The following is a 22111-nucleotide window of genomic DNA, read 5'->3' as shown; positions in this document are numbered from 1 at the left end:
TTATGCAATTTACTCCCTATTCCAAGCCTATCCCAAATCCCATTACAAAACTTACAGCACATGTATTCATAAAAATTCATAATTTTTCTTCAATTTTTACCACTTTGCATTTTAGTCCCTAAATCATGTTTTCAGCAAAAATCATTTTGTAAAAGTTGTTTTCTATCAACAACCTTTCATTTTCTACCATAAATTTCTAATTTTTAGCATATACATCCATAAACCATTTTCCATACTTTGATAACTTCTTCAATTGATCCTCCAAATAGATTAAATTAGACTACCTTGATTTCAAAAATATAAAAATTACTAAAAACAGGGCTTGATTACTTACCCAAATAAGCTTGATAAGTCTTCTTCCTCTCTCCTAGGGTTTCCATGGAAATATTTGGGGAAGATGATATGAAATTGTTTTCTTTTTCATTTAATTAAATTGTCATTTAATAACTTTTCATCTTTCCAATTTAGTCCTTAGCTTTTTTTATTTTTACATGGATGAGTCACCAAAATATCTACATACTTTTTATTAATGGTCTAATTACTATATAAGGACCTTAAGTTTTGAATTCCATAGTTATTTGGTCCTTCTAGCTACTAGAATCCAACTTTTACATTTTACGCGATTTGGTCCTTCCCGTAATTAAACACATAATTAGTAAAATTTTCTTATTAAATTTTTTACATGACATGTCTATCATAATACGAACCATATAATAAAATAAAAATAATTTTTATTGTTCGACTCAGATTTGTGGCCCCGAAACTATTGTTCCGATTTCACCGAAATTGGGCTGTTACAAACATAATATAGCCACATAACCACCTTGCATTCGAATCCCTCAACACACCTCCCATCGATACATTCGTATTATTAGATGACATTGCCCTATCTGTATTTAGCTTAATCCATCCATCCTTAGATGGTGACCATTGAATTTGGCTTAAACAGACTGGAATTGGAAGTTCAATAACTCTTTGCCCATATGAGACATGTATCTATAAGACTTTGAACACAATTATGTCCATTAGAAAAGACAAAATGATTCTTATTCTTCCATAACAACCAGCATATTATGTAGAAAAGAGTTTGTCATTCAAAATCCTTTTTGTCATTCAAAATCCTTACTCCCACAATACCCCTTACCCTAAATATTCCAAACTAACCAATCCTTCATTGTAATGAAAAGAAAATAGTGTGAGTGTGAACTGGCACAACTGACATTCAAACTGCCCTTGAAAATGGTCAATCCCACATAGCATGAATCCTATATTCGCATAAAGTAGCACATCTGGGACAATTCTTATCATTTGATATATGCATCCTCAATCATTCCCCATTTGTTAACAATCTATTTTGCCAAAAGAGCCAAAGGAATATTCGAACTTTTTGAGGTGTCTTAATTTTTCATATCAATTTCCATATAGGAGAAGCTTCATGAGTCACCATACAGAGATTCCTATATGTCTCAGAACTAAAGAAGTTCTCTTTTGACAGCCATTTCCATGCTAGCTGGTCCGAGCCTACATCAGGAGTGGGTGGCAACACTGTTGTTATTTGGTTAACTACGTTATCAGAAATCAAACTTCTCAATCGGGACCAATCCCAATCTCCATTAGAATCAACAAAATCACAAACATGAAGCATGTCATCTGGCTAACCAATCCCTCTAAAAGAAGCTTTGAGTGGACCAATCTACCGAAGCCATACATCATTCCAAATATTAGTGAGTTGACCTTCACTAATGGACCAAAATATGATGTCAGTTAACTTGGACCAAATTGCATTCAACGATCTCCAAACCTAAGAATAGTGCTCCTCGCAATTGAGGTCTGAACCAACCCTCGAACACGATAATTATTTTTTAACACTTGAACCCATAGTGCATCTGTCTTCGTAAGTAATTGAAAACCTAATTCAATAGAAAATTTTTGTTTTGATCCACCAAATTTCGCAATCCAAGCCCCCCAAAATCGAGAGATTTACAACAGTCTTGCCAAGAAACAAGCGTTGGCCTCCTAGCTTCGGAGCTAGTACCCCAAAAAAAGTTACGTGATAATCTCTTAATCTCCATACAAATCAAAAGTGGTATATGTACCGTACTCATGAAGTAGTTAGGAATTGCTAGTAGAACAGATTTGGCTAACGTTATTCTCCCCGCCAATGACAATTTTTTTGCTTCCCAACTATTGAGTTTGTTCCTTACCTTATCAACCACAAACTCGAATGTATTTGTTATAGTTCTTTTATAAAGCAATGGCATTCCAAGATAACTTCCCAAATCATCAACTCACACAAACCCCATCTCGTTGCATATTGTTGCTGTTAAAGTATCCGGAGTGTTATGAGAAAAAATAACATTTGTGATTTGCTTCTATTTACCTTTTGACTCGAAAAGTAACAAAAATCATTCAAGATTCCATTTATGAAAGATGCCTACCTCCTATCTGCCTCACAAAAAAACATGAGATCATCGGCAAAAAATAGATATAAATATTTATTTTTTTGAAAGAATAAAATAGATATAAATACATACACTTTTAATGGAGACCATTTAATTTTGCCCATGAATAAATATTATAAATATAAAACATTCTAAATAAATCAATTATAAATCCTTATAAAAAAACCTACATTTAAACATCATCTAATTCTCTAATAATATATAAAAGTTGTAAATTGTAAATTATCAGTACATAAAATGTAAACCCAAGCTATCTATAATTCTAAACTAGTGGCAAAGGTTAAAATATTGATTTTTTTTTACTCATAAATAGAAAAATAATGTACTTTAACGCACTTGAATTCATATTCTCTTGTATTGATAACAATGTCCACACTAATCGAATTAAGATTCAATCGACATTATATTGATTAATTTTAATTATTGATGGTAATTGCAAATTGTAATTTTACCTTGAAAAAAAAAACAGCCAACTTCAGATAATGCTAGGTGGAGGTTGTTCCTTAAACATAGGAAAACTTTGTGGGCTTGACGCAAGTGCTATTTTTCTTTAACCATTTATAGAAAATAAAATTTACATACAGTTATACACAAATTGCATGAAAAATAAGTAAAAATCCTAGTTTTGCAAACCAAAAAAAGATGCCATTTACCCGTTGTCATTTTTCTATCTGCATTTAATGCTTCTTCCATCAACGCCGGTTATTGATTCTATACACTCGTTGGTGTCTCCTCTTTCCCACTCTTTCTTCCCTTTCTCAACTTGAAGTTGTTTTCTCTTTTGGGTGTTTTGGTTAAACTTTTGTTTGTCTCAGTTTGCAGTGAAGAAGAAAAGAGAAGAGGATAATGAAGGTTGTTGCTGCATATTTTTTAGCTGTACTGGGAAGCAAAACCAACCCATCTGCTGCTGATATTAAAAAAATCCTTGCTTCCGATACCTTTAACACAAACCTTTACCTTTTTTCTGGCTTTTATTTCCTTTTATCTGTTTCAGTATCTGCACTTGGTAATGCATTAGTTTGTAAGTTGTAAATCTTGTTCATATATATATATATATATTTGTAAACAGTTGGAGCTGAAGCTGATGATGACAAGATTCAACTTCTATTGTCTGAGATGAAGGGAAAAGATGTGACGGAAATTATTGCATCTGGGAGGGAAAAGCTTGCCTCAGTTCCCTGCGGTGGTGGTGGCGTAGTAGCCGCTGCACCTGGGGCTAGTGCTGCTGCCGGCACTCCAGCTGCAGCTGAGGCTAAGAAAGAAGAGAAAGTGGAGGAGAAAGCGGAATCCTCGGACGATGTAATAACTACAAGCCATATTGTTTTCCCTTATTTGTTGCAATATATTCGCATCTAACTTATCTCTATTTTTTTTTTTTTGCAGGATATGGGCTTCAGTCTCTTCGATTGAAATTGGTTTTTGCATAAATTTTCTCGAATGCATTAGATTCTAAAATTTTTTTAATCTATTGTCCGGGATTCATAGAAACCTGATGCTGCAATCGAATTTTTAGAGTTGATTCATGCCGATTAATGCTGAAGAATTGAACAAATGACAATTCAATATTTCTGCCAATATTCCGTGGAATAATTGATAGATATGATCATGTAACACAAATACATGGATATATCACTAAGTAACATGTAAAAAATTAAATTAATTAATTGCAATTTAGACATATACAAACACATTAAAAACGAATTCTGAGTGTATACATATAAATTTAAAATACCTTGAAAAATTCAAACACAAATATATACAAAATAAAATGAACAAACACGATAAAACCGACATAAAAAAATTATAATATTTTTAACACAAATATAAACATTTTTGTTTCTTTATTTTTGTAAAAATTGATTCTCTAAATATCAAATTTTATCTCACCCTAATCGTGTCACCCGTAGAATCTTTAACGACCTAATTTTAGGCTAAAAATCAGTCTTCTTCAATGTTGGAAAAAAGATTTTCCGTATGGGTTCGAATAACTGGCACTCAAAGGCGTTTCCCAAATCCAACCTATAATCATATTGGACTTGGACTTTAAATAGGAAAAACGCTGTTGTTTTCATTTAAGAAAATTATTTGAATCTTTGGTTAACTCTATTTAAAAATTAGATAGAATCACAAATTTAGCATTTAACACTAGGCCGGTCCTTCTTTTAATTGACCCTCAATTTTTCTTTATCAAATTGGAAAAGAATTCCATTAAATTTAATGATATAGTTAGAAATTATACTAGATATTGATGTGATAGTTTGAATCACAGTTTATATACTATGTGAGTAAATAATTTAAAAAATTTTAAAAAAAAGTAGGTAAAAATTTTAAAAATATTATAAAAATTCAAAAAAATTAGCGCGTTTCAGTTATCTTCAATATCCCTTCTTTTGCTTTATAATTGTTTCTCATAAAAATCCTCTATATCAAGTAACTATGGCAGCCTTCCCCATTTAACCCTTTAGTCCGCGAATTTTAAGCACATCTTCCTCCAAACATATACAATATCATTGACATGCTATTGGAATTTTTTTTATATTTTAGTCACTTAACCTTAAAAAATTACAAAATTATTATTGAATGATTCAAAAAATTTTAAACAAGTCTTTTGGATATTGTAACACCCCAATGCCATCAATAATAATGTTTAAATAATAATAGAATTTATGAGAAAGTAAGAGTTATTGATAAATTAATAATAGTATAGCTAAAGTAGTATTGAGAAAAGAAATTATGATTAGTGAAATTTTAGTAATTAAGGATTAAATTAAGACTTTGTGAAAGTTTGAGGACTAAAAATGTAAAATTCCCATATGAAGAAAAGAAGGTGTGATTGAATAGCTATCTTTCTATGGGTGTGACAAAGAAATATATTGATACGTGGAATTAGAAAATCAAACTATGGACTAAATTGAATAAAGTGAAAAGTTTAGGGATTAAATTAAAATTTATTCAATTTATGGAAAGAGACCTAATTTTCAATTTTATCATGATTACATATTATCAAAGGACATAATGCTAAGTTTTTACACCTAAGTATGCTAGGTGCCCGTGGTGAAAATGAGTAGTGATTAGAATGGAATTTGTTGAATTTTGATTTCTTGATAAAATAAATGAATGAAATTGAAAGAAAAAGAAAATTGTAGATTATTCTGAAAGGGGGGAAGGTTGAGAGTGAATGAACAAAATATTTGTTTTTGCTTATTTTATAAAACATGTTGAAATGACAAAATTACCCTTATGTTTAAAATTTAAAATAGCTAAAAGTGCATTTTAGTTTTTTGCCATCAAAGATTGTTTTGAATATTTAATTAAAATAAAATAGATACTTTGATGGGAGAAATATGAGTCATTAGATTAAAGTTTAAATATTAAATTATAACCATTAGGTTATTTAATTAAATGAAAAATAAATAATTAAATAGATAAAAAAATTAAAAGAATATCTAGAGGATAAAAGAAAAATCATCCCCTACATGGGTATATAGAAAGGAGAGAAAAGTTTCATTTTATTCAATTTAATTATGTATTATTCAAAAATATTTTCTAGCCTAATAATCTTTTGAAATTTTTATGAAAATAAAGTAAGATTTCAAATTCAAAAATAATTCAAGAGCTATTTATCACTAGAAATCAACTATAGAAGCTTGAAGACGGATGTTGGAAGTGAAAAAAAGCATGAGTATCTGAAGAAATTAATGGAGAAATTAAGGTGAGTTGTTTAAATTATTATCATGTAACAAACTCAAGTGTATAGTTTGATGTATATTTAAACATTAAATATGTGGATTTAACTTGTATGTTATTATTGATGAAAATATTGTGTTTAGAGTGTGGAAAAATGATAGATGGCTTTATTATTGATTTGATGTTAGTAATCCAAAATAAGCATGGTTGGTAAATTTATTTGAGTATATAAGAAATTAAAGTTGTATATTTATATCGGTGAATGATTACATTATTTATGTGTTAAAATGATAGATAAATTATTATTGTATGAAAAAAATATATGATGATTATTTGAAATAAAGAAAATTAAATTTTAAAGAAAGCGAGAAATAATGAGTGATAATTTAAATTGAATATTTAGTAAATCAAGTAAAGGGTGATTTGAAGTTTGATTAATTATATTAAATAGATTAGAAATTATTGATATGTGTATAGAATTAAAAATTTGATGAATAAAATGTTCAATTTTAACAAAAATTGAAATAGAAACAAAATTGTAAAAATTTCAAAATTTGAGTTTGATGATTGAATCATAAAATAAGAAATTTTGATTTTTTAGGGATTGAATTGTAAAATTGTGTAAATTTAGGATTTTAGGGACTAAATTATAAAAATTGAAAAATTTGAATTTCAAGGACTATGTTTTTAAAAAATGTAAAATCTAAAGTATAGGGATGTTGAAACATTTAAGTGTAAATATGGGCATAATAGTTATATACTTGATTCCATGAAATATTTAATAAATAATTATGCATGAAATTAAATAATAAAAACTTGAAATTGATAAGTTAAAATGGTTATGATTTATATATAATTTGAAATATATGTTTGAGTTGTGTATATGAATTTGTGATGAATTAGGAACAATAATTCAAATTAAATCTTAATATTATGAAAAAATTTGAATTGTGGATATATGTATATATTTTGATATCAAAGACAAACTTGAATTTCAAAGGTTGAAATTGAGTTCAATAACTGTAAATCAAGTGTATGAATGTCATGAAAATTTTTGAAAAATTTTAATGTGACATTTTTTATCTAGATCTATTATCGGATCGAGTAAAGGGCGTCACAGATATTAAGTTTTTTTTATTTTTTTAAAAAAGTTTGACTAGCGATCTTTAAGTGACGATTTGACAATTACTATATTTGATTGGTACCTATTGACAAGTAGAAGAACTTACCTTAGATCCAAATCAATCTGACGTCAATGTTCGAAGAAGAAAGCTGTTTGGATTTTGGTTTACGGATTTGTGACAGTGAAAGTTGTTTCCTAAAAAATACTGAACTATAAAAAAGAAGGGGAATGAGAGCTTTTGCCTAATGCATGCAGTGTGAAAGACAAGGTCATACAACAATGATTTTAATAACCCAATAATTTAAATGAAAACTTTCGAATAGTTTGGTGATCATTTTGTAACCTTTTGAAGCTGATTGGCTAAAACATAAACTTACTAATACTTTTGTCGTAACAACCCAGTTTCCAGTGGTGTCAAAAAATGCGGTTTTGGGACATTGTTTCTGTAAAGCGAGCCCGTAAATATTAAATAAGGATATTTACGGAGTTATTATATTAATGAATTAAATTTTGGTTAAAAAATTTAGTCGAAAATGAGGTTACTTAAGGCCTAGGACTAAATTGTAAAAGTTTAATCTGTATAGACTTTTAATTAGGAAAGGCTTGGGTACTAAAATAAAAATTATCCAAAGGAAGAAAATAGAAAATGGACCAAATTAAGATAGATGTTAGTGAGATGTGATGTTAATTATCAATAGATTAAGTTAATTAAAGATTTAAGCCTAATTAATCATAATCAAGTTAATTAAATAAGTTTAATTAAAATTAACCCCAAGTATATAAGTGGAATAAGTGGAAAAAGATGAAAAAAGTTATCATCTTCACCAAAACTCATTGTCCACCATTGAAGAAAAGCTTGGGAACCTAGTTTGAACTTTCAACCATCTTTACAAATTTTTAGCCCTTTTTTCTTAGATTTTATAGATTTTTTGTCTTGGGAGCTTCATTAAGCTAATCTATGTTTCAATTGGTGGGATTTTGGTAAGTTGTCATTGTTGAGAATTGAAGATTTAGATGTGAATTTGTTAGAAATTAAGCTTAGATTAAGAAAATGACTAAATTATAAAGCTTAAATGTTAATTTTGTGCATTATGGACCAAATTGATTAAAATGCAAAATTTTTATGAAATTTTGGTCGGAATAGAAAGTCGAAGTGTCCCTAATGAATATTTCTGAAATCAGAATTTAATCTAAAGCTTTAGATTGAAAGTTATACTTGTCCTAGTTCTAAAGACTAAATTGAATAAATTAAAAATATATATAGAAATTGATATTTGGTTATGAATAATTTAAATGTTGACTTTGAAACAACAGTAAACGGTAGAATGATATTTTTATAATAACTGGAAATCGTTAATGGCTTCTTTATAAGTTTCAAAAAGGTGATGACAAAAAAATAATAATAATAAACAAAGTTGAGGGACATCTGACATAGTTTACCCTAAAAAAATGCTTTCCCTCGTAATGTAAGGCAAAAGACAAACGCAGACCATCCCTTTTAAGTGAGATGGAAAACCATGTGAGACTTTTGGTTTTACTTCTTAATTTATTTTAATTTTTTAATAAACTTAAACTTATTTTATAAAAAAAAAATCATAAATTATCTTTCTTTTATCCTTTGGGAGCATATACTAGTAATAGTAGTAGTAGAGAGACGAAGGAGCCAAAGAACTAAAACTAAATTATCTTTCTATTTTTTCCTTATAAGTCGGTAATTTCCTTTAAAGAGGTTGGAATCAAATTAAAATTTTGAAAACAAATTATCATTATATTATATTATAATTTATTAAAACAATTTATATGCAATATGAGAGATCAAAGCTTTTTACCTACATCTTGGTATCTTCCCTGCTATTAGTTTAAATAAATTTAAAGAAAGATAATTATTATTATTTTGCTTTTTAGATTGTAATTAATGATTGTAAGGCATATTATATCCTTAAAAGGAGAAAATTAGAATGATAAAAATACTTGAAATCAATGGATTCTTAACTAATTTGACTCAATAGGGTCGGTTTTTTTTTTAATCAGGTTTCAAATTGATGTTGGGTTTAGTGTGAAATTACCCGCCTTAAGATATTTACAAAATTGCTCTTTTATATATTTAACATTAATTAAGTTTAAAAAGCTTTAAAATTTATCACTATCAACATCATTTTATCACAATTACTTACATTTCATACTAATTTCTTTCCCCTCTATTTTTAATTTATATTCCCAAGTCTCCATCTCATTTTTGTTTTTTTTTCTGTATATATATATTACTTATCATCCCAAGCATGGTCTTTGTTGTAAATCATAATAGTCCAAATAATAAACCTCAATGTGAAAAAAAGAAGAAGAAGAAGAAGAAGAAGCAGAATACATCAAATTCAATGGGAAGTGATGCCAATTTTTTAAAATTTAATTAATCAATTTTTTTTTAAAAAAATTGAATTTGAGTCGTATCAAGATTGAATATAAAATTAATTTTCGAGTCTGGGGTGGATTAATTATTTAAGATTGGAGGTAGGGCATGACGGTAAAGTATTACGTCGAGGTCGAAAAAATAAAAAATTCGTCTTACCCTGCTCTGTTGCTATTATTGAGAGAGAATTCAAATTTAAATCCTAAATATGATATGATTGAGAGCAATAATCACAACTCTCAAAAGAAGTAATATTTATAAACCTAAAACGGATATAAAAAATAATCTAATCAGACAAAAAATAAGCATGAAAATTTTCTTAACTTCGTGTATGGGCTTTTGAATATTTTACTTTTACAATGAAGTGAGTTTCATTTCGTGATGGATGTCTAGACTTTTTATTTATTTATTTAAAGATATAATTATAAAAAAATAAAATTAAACTTAATTTTTTAAATAAAAGGATTTATTTGGTTTCTCTCAATTTTGTTATTGAATAAATTGGTCCTCTTAAAAATGAAAGAATTTAATCTTTGTCAATTTTAAAAGTGAATAACGAAAGACAATTAATCACGACATTAATGTTTTTCTGTAGTTGTACATATTGATATAATGGCAAATTTAGCACTTAAATTTTACACATTTTATCAATTTAATATTGATTTAACAAATTTAGCTCGTAATATTTATACATTCTATCAATTTGACCCTTATTTAACAAATTTAACCAACAATATTAAATATTTTATCAACATTTGCATAGAATATATAAACATTGAGGGCTAAGTTTGTTATTATATCAATCAAAATTATATATAATTTACAAAAAAAAACATTACTGTCGTGATTAATTATTTTTAGTTGCTCACTTTTGAAATTGACAAATACTAATTTACTACAAATTGTTTAAGAGTAGCTAATTTACTTAATATCATATAATTAATAATTTTATATTTCAACCAACTAATAATAGTTCAAAATTTATTAGAAACTCCACACGCTTATAATTTATAATTATGGAAATTTTTATTATAAATGATTTCATTATAATAAGTTGTCATTTAAAACCAACATATTAAAATATATTTAAAAATAATAATATGTAATTAATAAAATACAAAAAGAATAATTTGAATTCACTATAGATGACATATTTCATGTAGATTATATTTGATTAAATGAAATGACAAATGCTACTAGAATTTCATGAATTCTTGAAATATTGCTTGGTTGACTATAACTTCAAATTAAAATGGAAAAAGAATATGATTAATATTATAAATAATGGAAGGTATATTGGAATAGGATCTAAATCGAGGAGATTTGTATAAAAAAAAAACAAAAAACTCTAGTTTGTTTTAAATTTTTAATTTTTAATCTTGGGTTATGGCTGGATAACGTGGGTATCCTGGTTTTTTTTTTTTAGCAATCAATCTATTTTTTCAACAGTAATAAATTAAATATAATATTCTTATTCTTTATCAAATATTTTTGTTTAATTTTTATGATGCTGAAGCAAGAACAGCCAAATAAATGAGCTTTCACTACAGTAGACAGCGTCAAATCCTGCTACTGCCAGCTCTGACATTGTTTTCCTTTTTTAGTTTTTTCGCCAATTATTGAAGGGTAATTATTTTTAATCATACATCTTTACTCCTGATTTTTTCTTACTCCATTTTTCAAATATTTTATTTGCAAAAATATTAACAAAAATTAATATAATCCTTTTTTACAATTTTAAATTATGCATAAATCATCTCAAACTTACTCTAATTAATTAAATCAATTAAGTAAAATAGGAGGATTTTTTTAAATACAATTGTGATTTAAATCTTAAATTATATTTAAAAAAGATGAAAGGCTGAAAAATAAATTACATTTCAGATTTTGAGAGGATATTTTCACACTTAATCACTTTTCTATCCACAACCTTAAAATTACTATAATAATAACAATACCAACTGAATTAATACTTATTTAACTATAAATATTTATTTTTTACCTTATAAAAATTAAACATATACATTAAATATATATTTTATATTTTGACTCATTTAGATATTGGTTAAAGCATGTTCCACCTCTCTATACTCTTTGTACTTGGAATTGTGTCCCTTTATTTTTTTTAATTTGAAAAATTTCGGATAGTTAACAATAATAAAATTATTTTTCTTAAATTTATTTGTGTTAGATTTTAAAATAAAAATAATACATACTTATTATAAAAAAATTATAATAATATTATAATAAATATGAATTTAATAAAAAAATTAACCATATCCACAGATAGATTTACATTTTGAAACCAAAAAATAAATTTGGAAAAATATAAGTTAATATTCAAATTTCTTCGAAAGGCATAAATCCTGATTTGGCTGAATTACTTGCTGCACCCAAATCAAGGTCAATACTTTTTACTGTCAAAATTAATATTTTATTCAAATGGGTAAATTCATAATTAAATCCCTGAGGTTGGTTAGTTTTGTAGATCTAGCAACTTTGAAAGTTAAGCCATTATAATGTGATATATAATAATATAATAGCAACATTAGTGGAATAGTTAAATTTTATTATACGAGTGAGTTAAAAAAAAAAACTAATATATCCCACATGTGATAGTCTTTGAAAAGAATACTAGTAAGTTAGTTGAGGGAGGGTGAAATCACTAATTCAACTTCTTTGAAAGAGTAGATCAATATGAGCAAGAAGCAACCAACCAAATTAATGAATCATTGTCTTAAATTGCAATCAAATTTATATGTACTTGATGGGAAAATTAATAATATTTGATATAATAATTAAAAATTTATTTTAGTAATTTTTAAATAATAAATATTTAGAGAAAATAATTGAATTTGTATTACTTAAATATCATATAAGAACTTTAACTACAACTCCATATTACTTTAATAAAATTTATTTTTTCTTTAATTGCATTTTCTCTTAATAAAGATTATACTATTCTGCTCCAATCATATTTCTTAATTATAATTTCCATGAGAAGTTACAATAGTAATTAATAATAATAACTGAATATTGTGAGACTTAAATATAAAATTTCAAAATACTAATGTGTATATACATACATTTAAATATGTAAGGATAAAAACAATCATGATTTAGGAAGAGGGATTCAAATAAAACAATGGGCTTTAGTTTTTAAGTCTAAAAAAAAAATTATTGTAACTAAATAAATGGTGTTTATGATTCATGATCCTTCTTCTCATTAATTAGTCTTGTTATTACTATTATTCTTTTTGTTAATATTGATTTTACTCCCAACTGGTGGATGGCAAAAAAAAAAAGCATGGAAACAATTAATTTAAATAAATAAATAATAAGGAAAAGATGTCTTTAAGGTTATGAAAAATTGAAGGCACATGTATTTTGTATCACTACCAACTCTATTATTTTAATTTCAATTTTAATGCTCAAAACCTAAATCATCTTTAATACTCTTTAACATTAACGCTATAAATGAAAATAGTTAATATTGTGGAAATATTATGTCCTATCTTATTATCATGAATATGGAACTTAAAAGAATTAAGTTATGACTATGTGTTTCTAGGTTGAAAAAAAAATGTCAACGTCTCTTGGAGAGGGCATAAGACACTCAATCAAGAAGGTATGATGCCTGTAGGTGAAGAAGCCAGATCTTGGCAATCTCGTGGTGGATGACAAGGGCATGAAAGTGGATGCTATTAACACAGCTTTTGTGTCGTGGAACGAAAAGTTAATGGGTACTATAGTTGGAACAATGAATCATTAGAAGGATGAAGACTTCGATCTACAATAAGAAGATACTAAATTAGAAATAGCTGATAGAGTTCCTTCCATCACTTTCTTTAAAATAGTACATCAATTCATTGCAAAACACAAGGCTCAAACAGTTGTCGTGAAGTTATTGGGCAAAAGGATTTCTTATATCACAATGTGTGAGAAATTGAAAGCAATCTGAAAAACGAAGTTCCCATTGCAAATTCTTGACTTGGAAAACAATTACTTTTCAGTCAAATTTCAAGAGGAGGAGGAGTATCTTAATGCTTTGTCCGGGGGTCTTTGGACAATCTTTGGACATTATCTCTCTGTGCAACAGTGGATGCCAACCTTCTCATTAGACCAATCTCATCCTAAACATTTAATGGTTTGGATTAGGTTACCAGGGCTGTTGGAAGGAATGTACACCAAAAGCCTTTTGAAGTTTATTGGGAGCACAATCGGTCTAGTGGTGAAGATTGATTGAAATACTGACAATAATTGCAAAGGGCAGTTTGCGAGATTTGTGGTGTATGTGGAGTTGGGGAAATAACTTGTTTCAAAAATCATAATCGATGGGAAATCGTAGAGGGTTGAATATGAATCCTTACCCATGGTTTGTTTCAATTGTGGAAGGTTTGGGCACTCCCAGGAAGAATGTCCACACAAGTCAGGCCAGGAAACAATACTAAAGGGGGAGGGGGAGGGGGAGGAAAAATCATAAGGTGTGGAACCGGGACTATAGAGGCAAGTGTAGGAGGAATGCTTTGGTCCATGGATGATTATCAAGTATAGATAGCGGCGGAAGGCTTATGTGGTCAAGAAAACCAGTAGTGGTTTGGAGAATGGCATGGTTGGAGGATTGGAGAGTGGTGCGACTGGTGGATCTAGATTTGGAATCCTTGGCGAGATATCTGAAAACAAAAATTTGGGAGTTTCTCGAGTTATCAACAACATTAAGGGGGGACGAGATTCAAGATGATTGATTGGGAGTAGTGAAGAGGCTACAAAGAAGGCTAGAAACATTGTTGGACTGACAAAGAATTTTAGTGCAAAGAATGGGCTTGAAAAGTATAAAGGGAAGGGAGTTTTAGTTATAAACGATCTAAAGCCTAAGCCAAAGATACTTAAACCATCCAATAATTTTGGTGGGTCATTCTCTAGGTCTGCAGCTAGCCCCTTTGATGATGGGTCTAGGATAGGGTTGATTATTAAGGATAAATATTTGGGCCAAGTTTATTTTAAAGTGGTTGGGCCACCACTAAATAATAAAAAAGAATACGATGGTGAGATTTATGTGTAAGTTAATTATTTCATCTGTAATGGAAAATCGGTCTCCTTCACAGCTTACAATCTGTAGGGAGGTTTTGTGCAGCGTCTGAATGACATCATTGGTGAGAGCACTGGTGTGACACATGGGTTAGGAGCTAGATTCGCCCACGACTAACACTACCTTGTAACAGCCCTTTTTCAGTAAAATCAGAACAATAGTTTCAGGACTACAAATCTGAAGTCAAAAAATTTATTTTAATATTATTTTAATATCTATAGGTTGATAGTATTATAGTACAAAAATTTCGTTAAGAAATTTTACCGTTTATATGCTCAATTTGTGAAAAAGGACAAAATCGCGTAAAGTGTGAAAGTTGTGTTCTATTAGCTAAAGGTGTTAAATAGCTATAGAAATTTAAAGTGGAGGTCCTTATATGATAATTAGACCATTAAATGAATTAATGGATGAGCATGGCTTGGTAATTATTAAAATTTTAAAGTTAGGTAAGGGTAATGTGGTAAATAGGTAATTAAAGGTTAAAATTTAATAAAAACAAAAAGCCATCATCTTTCCTTCTTCAACCTACCGAGTTTTTCAGCAAAAATAGAGGTTTTTGAAGCTTAAAAATTCATCCAAGAGAAGTCCTTGCATGAAAGTGAATTTGTTGTTCGTTTTTGTTGATTTTTATGTTTTTGGAATCGTTGTAGCTTAACCTAGCTAACTAGGGGACTAATTTGCAAAACTATTGAATAGTTTAAGTTTTTCCATTGATGAATAAGTTAAGGTTTTGGATTTTAATGGAATAAAATGAATCTTTTTTGTTAAATAAACAACTTTTGTTAAGTGAGTTTTGTTGAAAATGTCAATTAGGGGTTAATTTGTGAAATATGAAAATTGTGTGGTAAGTGTGTGAAATTTTGAAATGTATGGGCTGCTATTTGCACATATATAATTCAGCTAGGCTTAGGTGTGGATGAAATTGCATGAATTTCATTTTACGAGCCTAGGGACTAAATTGTAAAGAAGTCAAATATATAAGGGCAAAATGGTAATTTTTCCATAACATGAATTTTGGACTAAATTGAATAGAGTGAAATTTAAATTGGTTAAATTTGATTATATAGATCAAGAAAATCAATGTACGGAATTAGATCGTAGGAAGGACAAAGTTATCGATTAAACGATCATTTTCCGTCGTATGAGTACGAGGTAAGTTTGTGTAATTAAATTGCGTATTTATATACTTTAATTGAAATATATGTATGTGAATGGTTTAATTATTATGTATAATTATTGAGCGCATAACTGACGACATACGAAAAATACTGAACCCTGTTTGAACCTTAGGAATTCATAGGATACAAATGACATGTCATTAGGGTTACTGATTTGGTTGTGGTCCTGCATGTGTTGCGGACACACCACAGCTCGTATGAACTTACCGTTATTCAGCTCAGAGGAGCTTACCATTTATCGCTTCTATGAGCATACATGTACAAGAATTGATGGATTTACACTTTAGTACACCTCTTGTGTACTACCCCCGTATCTAACGATATTCTAAGTGGTTCAACGAGCATAGTGTTATTATGAGATCATACAAGTTCGATACGAACAATTATAGGTATTTACATAGAAATGATATATACAGATACACAGTATAGATGGTACATGTACATGGAATTTAATAATTATTGAATTCATACATGATTCTCAATTTTATATGAATATATATGGCTAACTTGATTAATGGTTATGTGATTGGCTTTAGCCAAATTGAATTGTGTTATGCCTTGAGTTACTTACTTAAATTTGTGGTTAAATGGTAAGTTTAATTTTGTATTATATGAACTTACTAAGCTTAATTCCTTACGCTATTTATTTTCAAGTATTTTATAGTGTTTCAGAAGCTTGTTCGGATAGGAAGTTGTCGGAGACCGCATCACACTATCAAACGTTATTTTGGGTACTTTTTTGACTTTATATTTTGGGTTAAATGGCATGTATAGGTCATTTTTGCTAATGGTAGCCTATATGTTTTGGTCATGTATTTAGCTATTTGATTTGGCTTGAATTTGATATGTTCTGTGATGTATATATGTATAAATAGCCTTTGTATATGTGGTCTATAGTTGTCATGTGAATGCCTTGTTTGTGAATTGGTAATTTGGGTATCAACTGGTTGAAATGGATAAGTTGCATGCATGATATTGGTAATTTGGGTATCAACTGGTTGAGATGGATAAGTGGCATGCATGATATGTTTAGGCACATTGATGCATATATGTGTTGGACCATTTAGGTATACTTTGGAAGAGGCATAATTGACAAGTTTTAAATTGGCTTATGTGATGTTTTAACAAGTTATAATATTGATATTTGTTGGTTTTGAATGTCTAATTATGCCATGGTTGTATGCAAATGATCATGTTTAGGTTGGTACCAAGTTGGGTGAGAAATATGGCTTGGAAAATGACCTATTTTTGTCCACACGGGCAGAGACATGGGTGTGTGTCTCAGCCGTGTGTAACACACGGCTAGGTGACACAGCCGCGTGTCCCTTGATACTTTTGTAGAAATTAAGCTAGTAACTTTTCACGGCCTAGCACACGGGTGTGTCGTTTGGCCGTGTGACCCAATTTAGTGAGTTACACAGGGAAGGACACAGGCGTGTGGCCCCATTTCGAATGCTCACACAGCCTGAGACATAGGCGTGTCTCTCAGTCGTGTGAGACACAGTGTCCCTTGCACCTTTGAAAATTTTCCATGTTTTCCAAAAAATTTCTTAAGTACTCGTTTAATCCTGAACCATTTTTAATGTTTATTTTGGGCCTCGATGACTCGTATTATGGACTATATGATTGAATATGTATGGTTTTTTCATTTGAATGAGAATTGAACATGAAATGTTTATTTGTTTGATCTATAAGTCTAGTAATACTCTGTAACCTTGTTCCGGTGTTGGATATGGGTTAGGGGTGTTATAGATCCCATCTCTCCCAATTGCTTTAGTGGTTGACGATGTCCTCCAATGGTTTAATAAAGAGGTCGTGAATGCTATGGAGATGATTGATTTTGTGGATGAAGAGCAGGATTCGAAGGATGTGACTTTGGTTGATACTAAATTGACTTGAATGTTTCAGTATTAACCTCTCCCTTATTTTTTCATGTTGATGATGAATTCTGATTTACAACTATTTTTCTAGAATTGTCAAGGGTGTGGTCACCTTCAGTTTCATAGTTTTCTAAAAGAATAAAAAAGGGAGTTTTTTTTTCAGATTTTATAGCCCTTTTTGAAACTAGGATAAGTGGTGATAAAGCTGATGCTGTTATTGTGAAGCTTGGTTTTGAGAACTCATTCAAAGTTGAAGCATTAGGTTTTGCAAGTAGTCTTTGGTTATTCTGGAATGATGATATCGGATTGAAATTCTCAAGGCTCTTCCGCAATTTGTTCATTTTCGTATTAGCCATGTTGTTAGTCGTTGCACTTTTCTTTGTATTTTCGTTTATGCAATTCTGGAGCGAGGAATGAAGGCCCATATATGGAACAGTTTAGATGCTATTGCTACTGATGTTAATGATCCTTGGCTATTAGCAGGGGATTTTAACACCATTTTAGATAGTGAAGAAAGGAAGGGTGGTTCTGGAACAAGGTAAGCAAGTTGTAGCCACTTTAGAAATTTTGTTTTTCAGGATGGTCTTCATGATTTGGGGTTTCAAGGATCATTTTTCACATGGTAAGGGGTAATCTCTTCGAGAGACTTGACCAGTCTTTATGTAATGATCGTTGGCAATCTTTTGTGCCTAACACAATAGTTCATCATTTGTATAAGCTAAAGTTCGACCATTGGCCTATTTTGGTCTTGATAAATCCAGATAGGTTTGAGGGAGGTGAGAGACCTTTCCGTTTCTTAGCAGTTTGGTTATCACATCTAGAGTTTAGGGACGTGGTTAAATAGTCTTGGAATTCTAACTCCAATGTTGTGACTAACTTGGATAAGTTTTCTCAAGTTGTTCAAAAGTGGAACAAAGCTATCTTGGGAATATGTTTGCTCGGAAAATGAGGACCATGCGAGAGCTGAAGCGTGTTCAAAAGGCGTTAGAACAATGCAACTCTATCAGACTCGGATCCAGGGAAGCTGAGTTAAGGCTTGAAGTTGAGACTATTCTAAGTCAAGAGGAATTATTATGGTTCCAAAAGTCGAGAAGTGAATGGTTTTCTAGTGGGGACTGGAATACGAGGTTTTTCCATAGTCAAACCTTAAAGCCGCGAAAGCAAAACAAAATTGTGACACTAAGAATGGATGATTCTTAATGGTTTTATGATGAGGAAACCCTTAAGCAACATGACATAAAGTATTTCACAAAGTTGTATACAGTGGAGGCTTACAAGATTAGAAACTACTTGATCAAGGGGCGATTTCCAAAATTATAAGACCCTAAATTTACTGGTCTAGATGCAAAGGTTACAATAGATAAGGTCCGTCATTCAACTTTCAGCATGGCACCTCTTAAGGCTCTGGAAGTAGATGGTTTTTCATGCCAAGTTCTACCAAGTGAACTGGGATATTATGGGGAGAAGTGTCTTTGACTTGGTCCAACAAGTTTTTATAGAAGGACAGATTGATCCATTTCATATCCGATAGTTACTGTGGGATCCATTTTATGGGTAAATTCATAATTAAATCCTAGAGGTTGGTTAGTTTTGTAGATCTAGCAACTTTGACAGTTAAGCGATTATAACACCCTATACTCGACCCATTCGTCGAGCCTGAATATTATGATCTCATTACTAAGCAAACATATTCTATTTTAGTGTTTGTAGAAATTTTAAGTCATAAATATTCTGATCACTATTAAAACATGTTAAACATTCATCAAGCGAACCTAAAACAAGAGCTAAACATGCTTTTAAACCATTAAACAAAAATTTCTGAGTTATTCATGTAGGTATTGATACTCATTCAATGGTATCGATAATTTCCTTAGACGGTATCGATACCGCTTGGAAAATGACACCAAAATAAAATTCTATTTCTCACTTAAAAATTAAAACCCCCAAAAATATCAATATATTTTAAAAGGTATCAATTTTATTATCCCGAGTATCGATACTCGTGATATGGTATCAATACTCGTGATATCGTATCGATACCAATTTACACTACTGACTTCCTACACATTCAAAAATCATGGGGGCATCGGTTTTAAAACCCAAATATTGATACCCCTGCTCCGTACAGCAAAAATATAACAGTTTAAGACATATAACCCATTCTAACTAATAACTATTCAACATGCAACTTTTACCTCATCAAAAAATTGTCAAAACGACCATAATAATGGTTCAATAATCAAAAACATGTCAAACGACCATAATAATGGTTCAATCATCAAAAACATGTCTGAACAAGGAATCAATATAATAAGATCTGAGTCCATAAATCCTAAGAGAAAATAAGCTACGAAAAAATCCAAAACATCATGGAAATATTTATACAACAAATCTACCATATTACTTTATTCCCATAATTCAAAAAAAAAAAACTATAAACATCTACTCAAATGCTAAACTAATTGGATCAGTCCCTTGGAAAATATTTTGGATTGCTTATACCGCAATGCTAACAGTCTATAAAGGTTTAAAAAAAGAGTAGGTGAGCTTTACAAGCTCAGTGAATGATCAAAATAACTACTATGCAAGCGTGTCATCATGCATTATCGAAACATCCATATAGCACAATTACAACATTTCAAACTTTAGTGTCATATTAGTCACATACTCATTTAAGCATATATCACATTACACAGATTCACATTTTATGATAATTTTGCACTTAAGCTATGAAAAATAAAAGTGGGCTCTATCACCACTCATCAGATACAAGGATCTCCAACACACCAAATGACTCATAGAGTCAAATATATCCCAAAAATGTAGCATATAGCTAACATTCTTTAACACACCAAACATGTCCCAGTGAATGGAGCTTAGCTCACATTCCCTTATCTCTCCAAATCTATCTCGAGCCTTATCGCCTTAAAAATACAACATAAAGGTGAGTACTCACAATCTTATGGCATGCCAATTATATCCAACTATCTTAAAGATAACAAGGACAAAAAGTTTGTTATTAAACATGCATATTACTTACCATTTTCTGCACTTTTTCTTTGCAAATTCACATTATAAGCATAACATAATCACTGTCATTTGGCACGTATAACATGTCCACGATCAAATTTTTCACAATAGCCATCATAAGCATATTTCACATGTCGTGGTATCACATTTTAATCTACAATTTCACAATACGCAATCACATATTAAATTAAGATTATGAGAAAGCTGACACTCAAAATTTAGAGTAGGGGTTTAGGCTACTTTTAAATTCCCAATTAACGCAATGAATCGTGTCTACAAGCACTGATTCCAAACACTCACTGCTCACACTTTTGCCTAGATGCCAAAAGCTCAAACTAGCTTTTCTTTAACTCATAGAAAGTCTTAAAGATTCTGAAGCTTCAACAAGTAAATCACACAAGAAACACAATAAACAATAGTCACAGATTCTCTTAAATCAAGCAAAAACACAAGCTTAAGCCAGATTCTCTTGAAACCGAAACCTTTGACATAGAAAACTTTAAACTCAATTATTTTGGTCTATACTTAATCTTTTTATCTAAATCTGATTCTATTCATCTAATTATTCATCTACGACTGATTCCCAACCTTTGAACTATGCAAAACTACCCAATTCATGGTATCAGAAATTTCAACATGTTATGGCAATTTTTAATAAAATTCATTAAATCTCAAGAAATCTTTAACGAAACTTTAAACTTAGTTCAGAAATCTTCTATTCATATAAAAAATAATTAAAAAACACTTTGAAACCACGTTTTTACTCAAAATTTCAAAATACACCATTAACGATCCAATTTTCAGCTTTTATTCAAAATATGTGATTTAATGGCTAAAAACTCAGTTTAAAAGACTATATAACATCTAAAACTAATAAGAAAATGATTTATTACCTTAGTTGATGAAGAATCAAGTGTTTGATCGAAAATTTAAAAAACCCAAAAGTTAATCAATGGAGAAATCTATGGTGTTTTTAAGTGTTTTTCTTAAAATTCAATGGAGGTTTATTGATTGGATGATGGTAGAAATAAAAGGAATTAAGGTTTGAAAAATAAAATCGAATGGGAAATGCTTGGGAGAGCAAGGGACGACAAAACAAAGCAATGAGGAAAACTATTATGAAACCTATAGGTGGGGGAAAGATATTAGGTTGAATTTTAAAATTTTGTTCAATTGTCCTATAAACAATCAAAATTTAGCCCCTTTTACAAACCAGTCCTCATTTCAAAATTGAAAGTCTTTTCAGCAATATTTT

At 29.8% G+C, this 22111-nt stretch overlaps 1 protein-coding gene across 2 annotated transcripts; it reads left to right on the top strand.

The window, feature by feature from the left end:
- The first annotated feature begins 3065 nt into the window (after window positions 1-3065).
- On the top strand, window positions 3066-4039 carry LOC121228153 (60S acidic ribosomal protein P2B). 2 transcript variants are annotated; one of them, XM_041111339.1, is made up of 4 exons: window positions 3066-3187; window positions 3278-3314; window positions 3532-3761; window positions 3846-4039. In XM_041111339.1, exons 1-4 carry the CDS (start codon window positions 3143-3145, stop codon window positions 3870-3872), a joined length of 339 nt encoding a protein of 112 aa, XP_040967273.1. In that variant the 5' UTR covers window positions 3066-3142; the 3' UTR covers window positions 3873-4039. The 2 variants fall into 2 exon arrangements, with proteins under 2 accessions (XP_040967273.1, XP_040967274.1); XM_041111340.1 differs by lacking the exon at window positions 3066-3187 and having other exon boundaries at window positions 3196-3483.
- Window positions 4040-22111: the final 18072 nt, after the last annotated feature.

The sequence above is a fragment of the Gossypium hirsutum genome, chromosome A04, assembly GCF_007990345.1.
Source record: "Gossypium hirsutum isolate 1008001.06 chromosome A04, Gossypium_hirsutum_v2.1, whole genome shotgun sequence".
NCBI classification, from domain to species: Eukaryota; Viridiplantae; Streptophyta; class Magnoliopsida; order Malvales; family Malvaceae; genus Gossypium; species Gossypium hirsutum.
This window is presented reverse-complemented; position numbering and strand designations above follow the sequence as displayed.

Excerpts from the sequence above, each read along its gene's own strand:
- LOC121228153 (XM_041111340.1), top strand. The coding sequence starts at position 3,309 with ATGAAGGTTGTTGCTGCATATTTTTTAGCTGTACTGGGAAGCAAAACC. Across the intron at positions 3,484-3,531 it reads ACTTGGTAATGCATTAGTTT|TTGGAGCTGAAGCTGATGAT; the intron begins GTAAGTTGTAAA and ends ATTTGTAAACAG. Across the intron at positions 3,762-3,845 it reads AAGCGGAATCCTCGGACGAT|GATATGGGCTTCAGTCTCTT; the intron begins GTAATAACTACA and ends TTTTTTTTGCAG.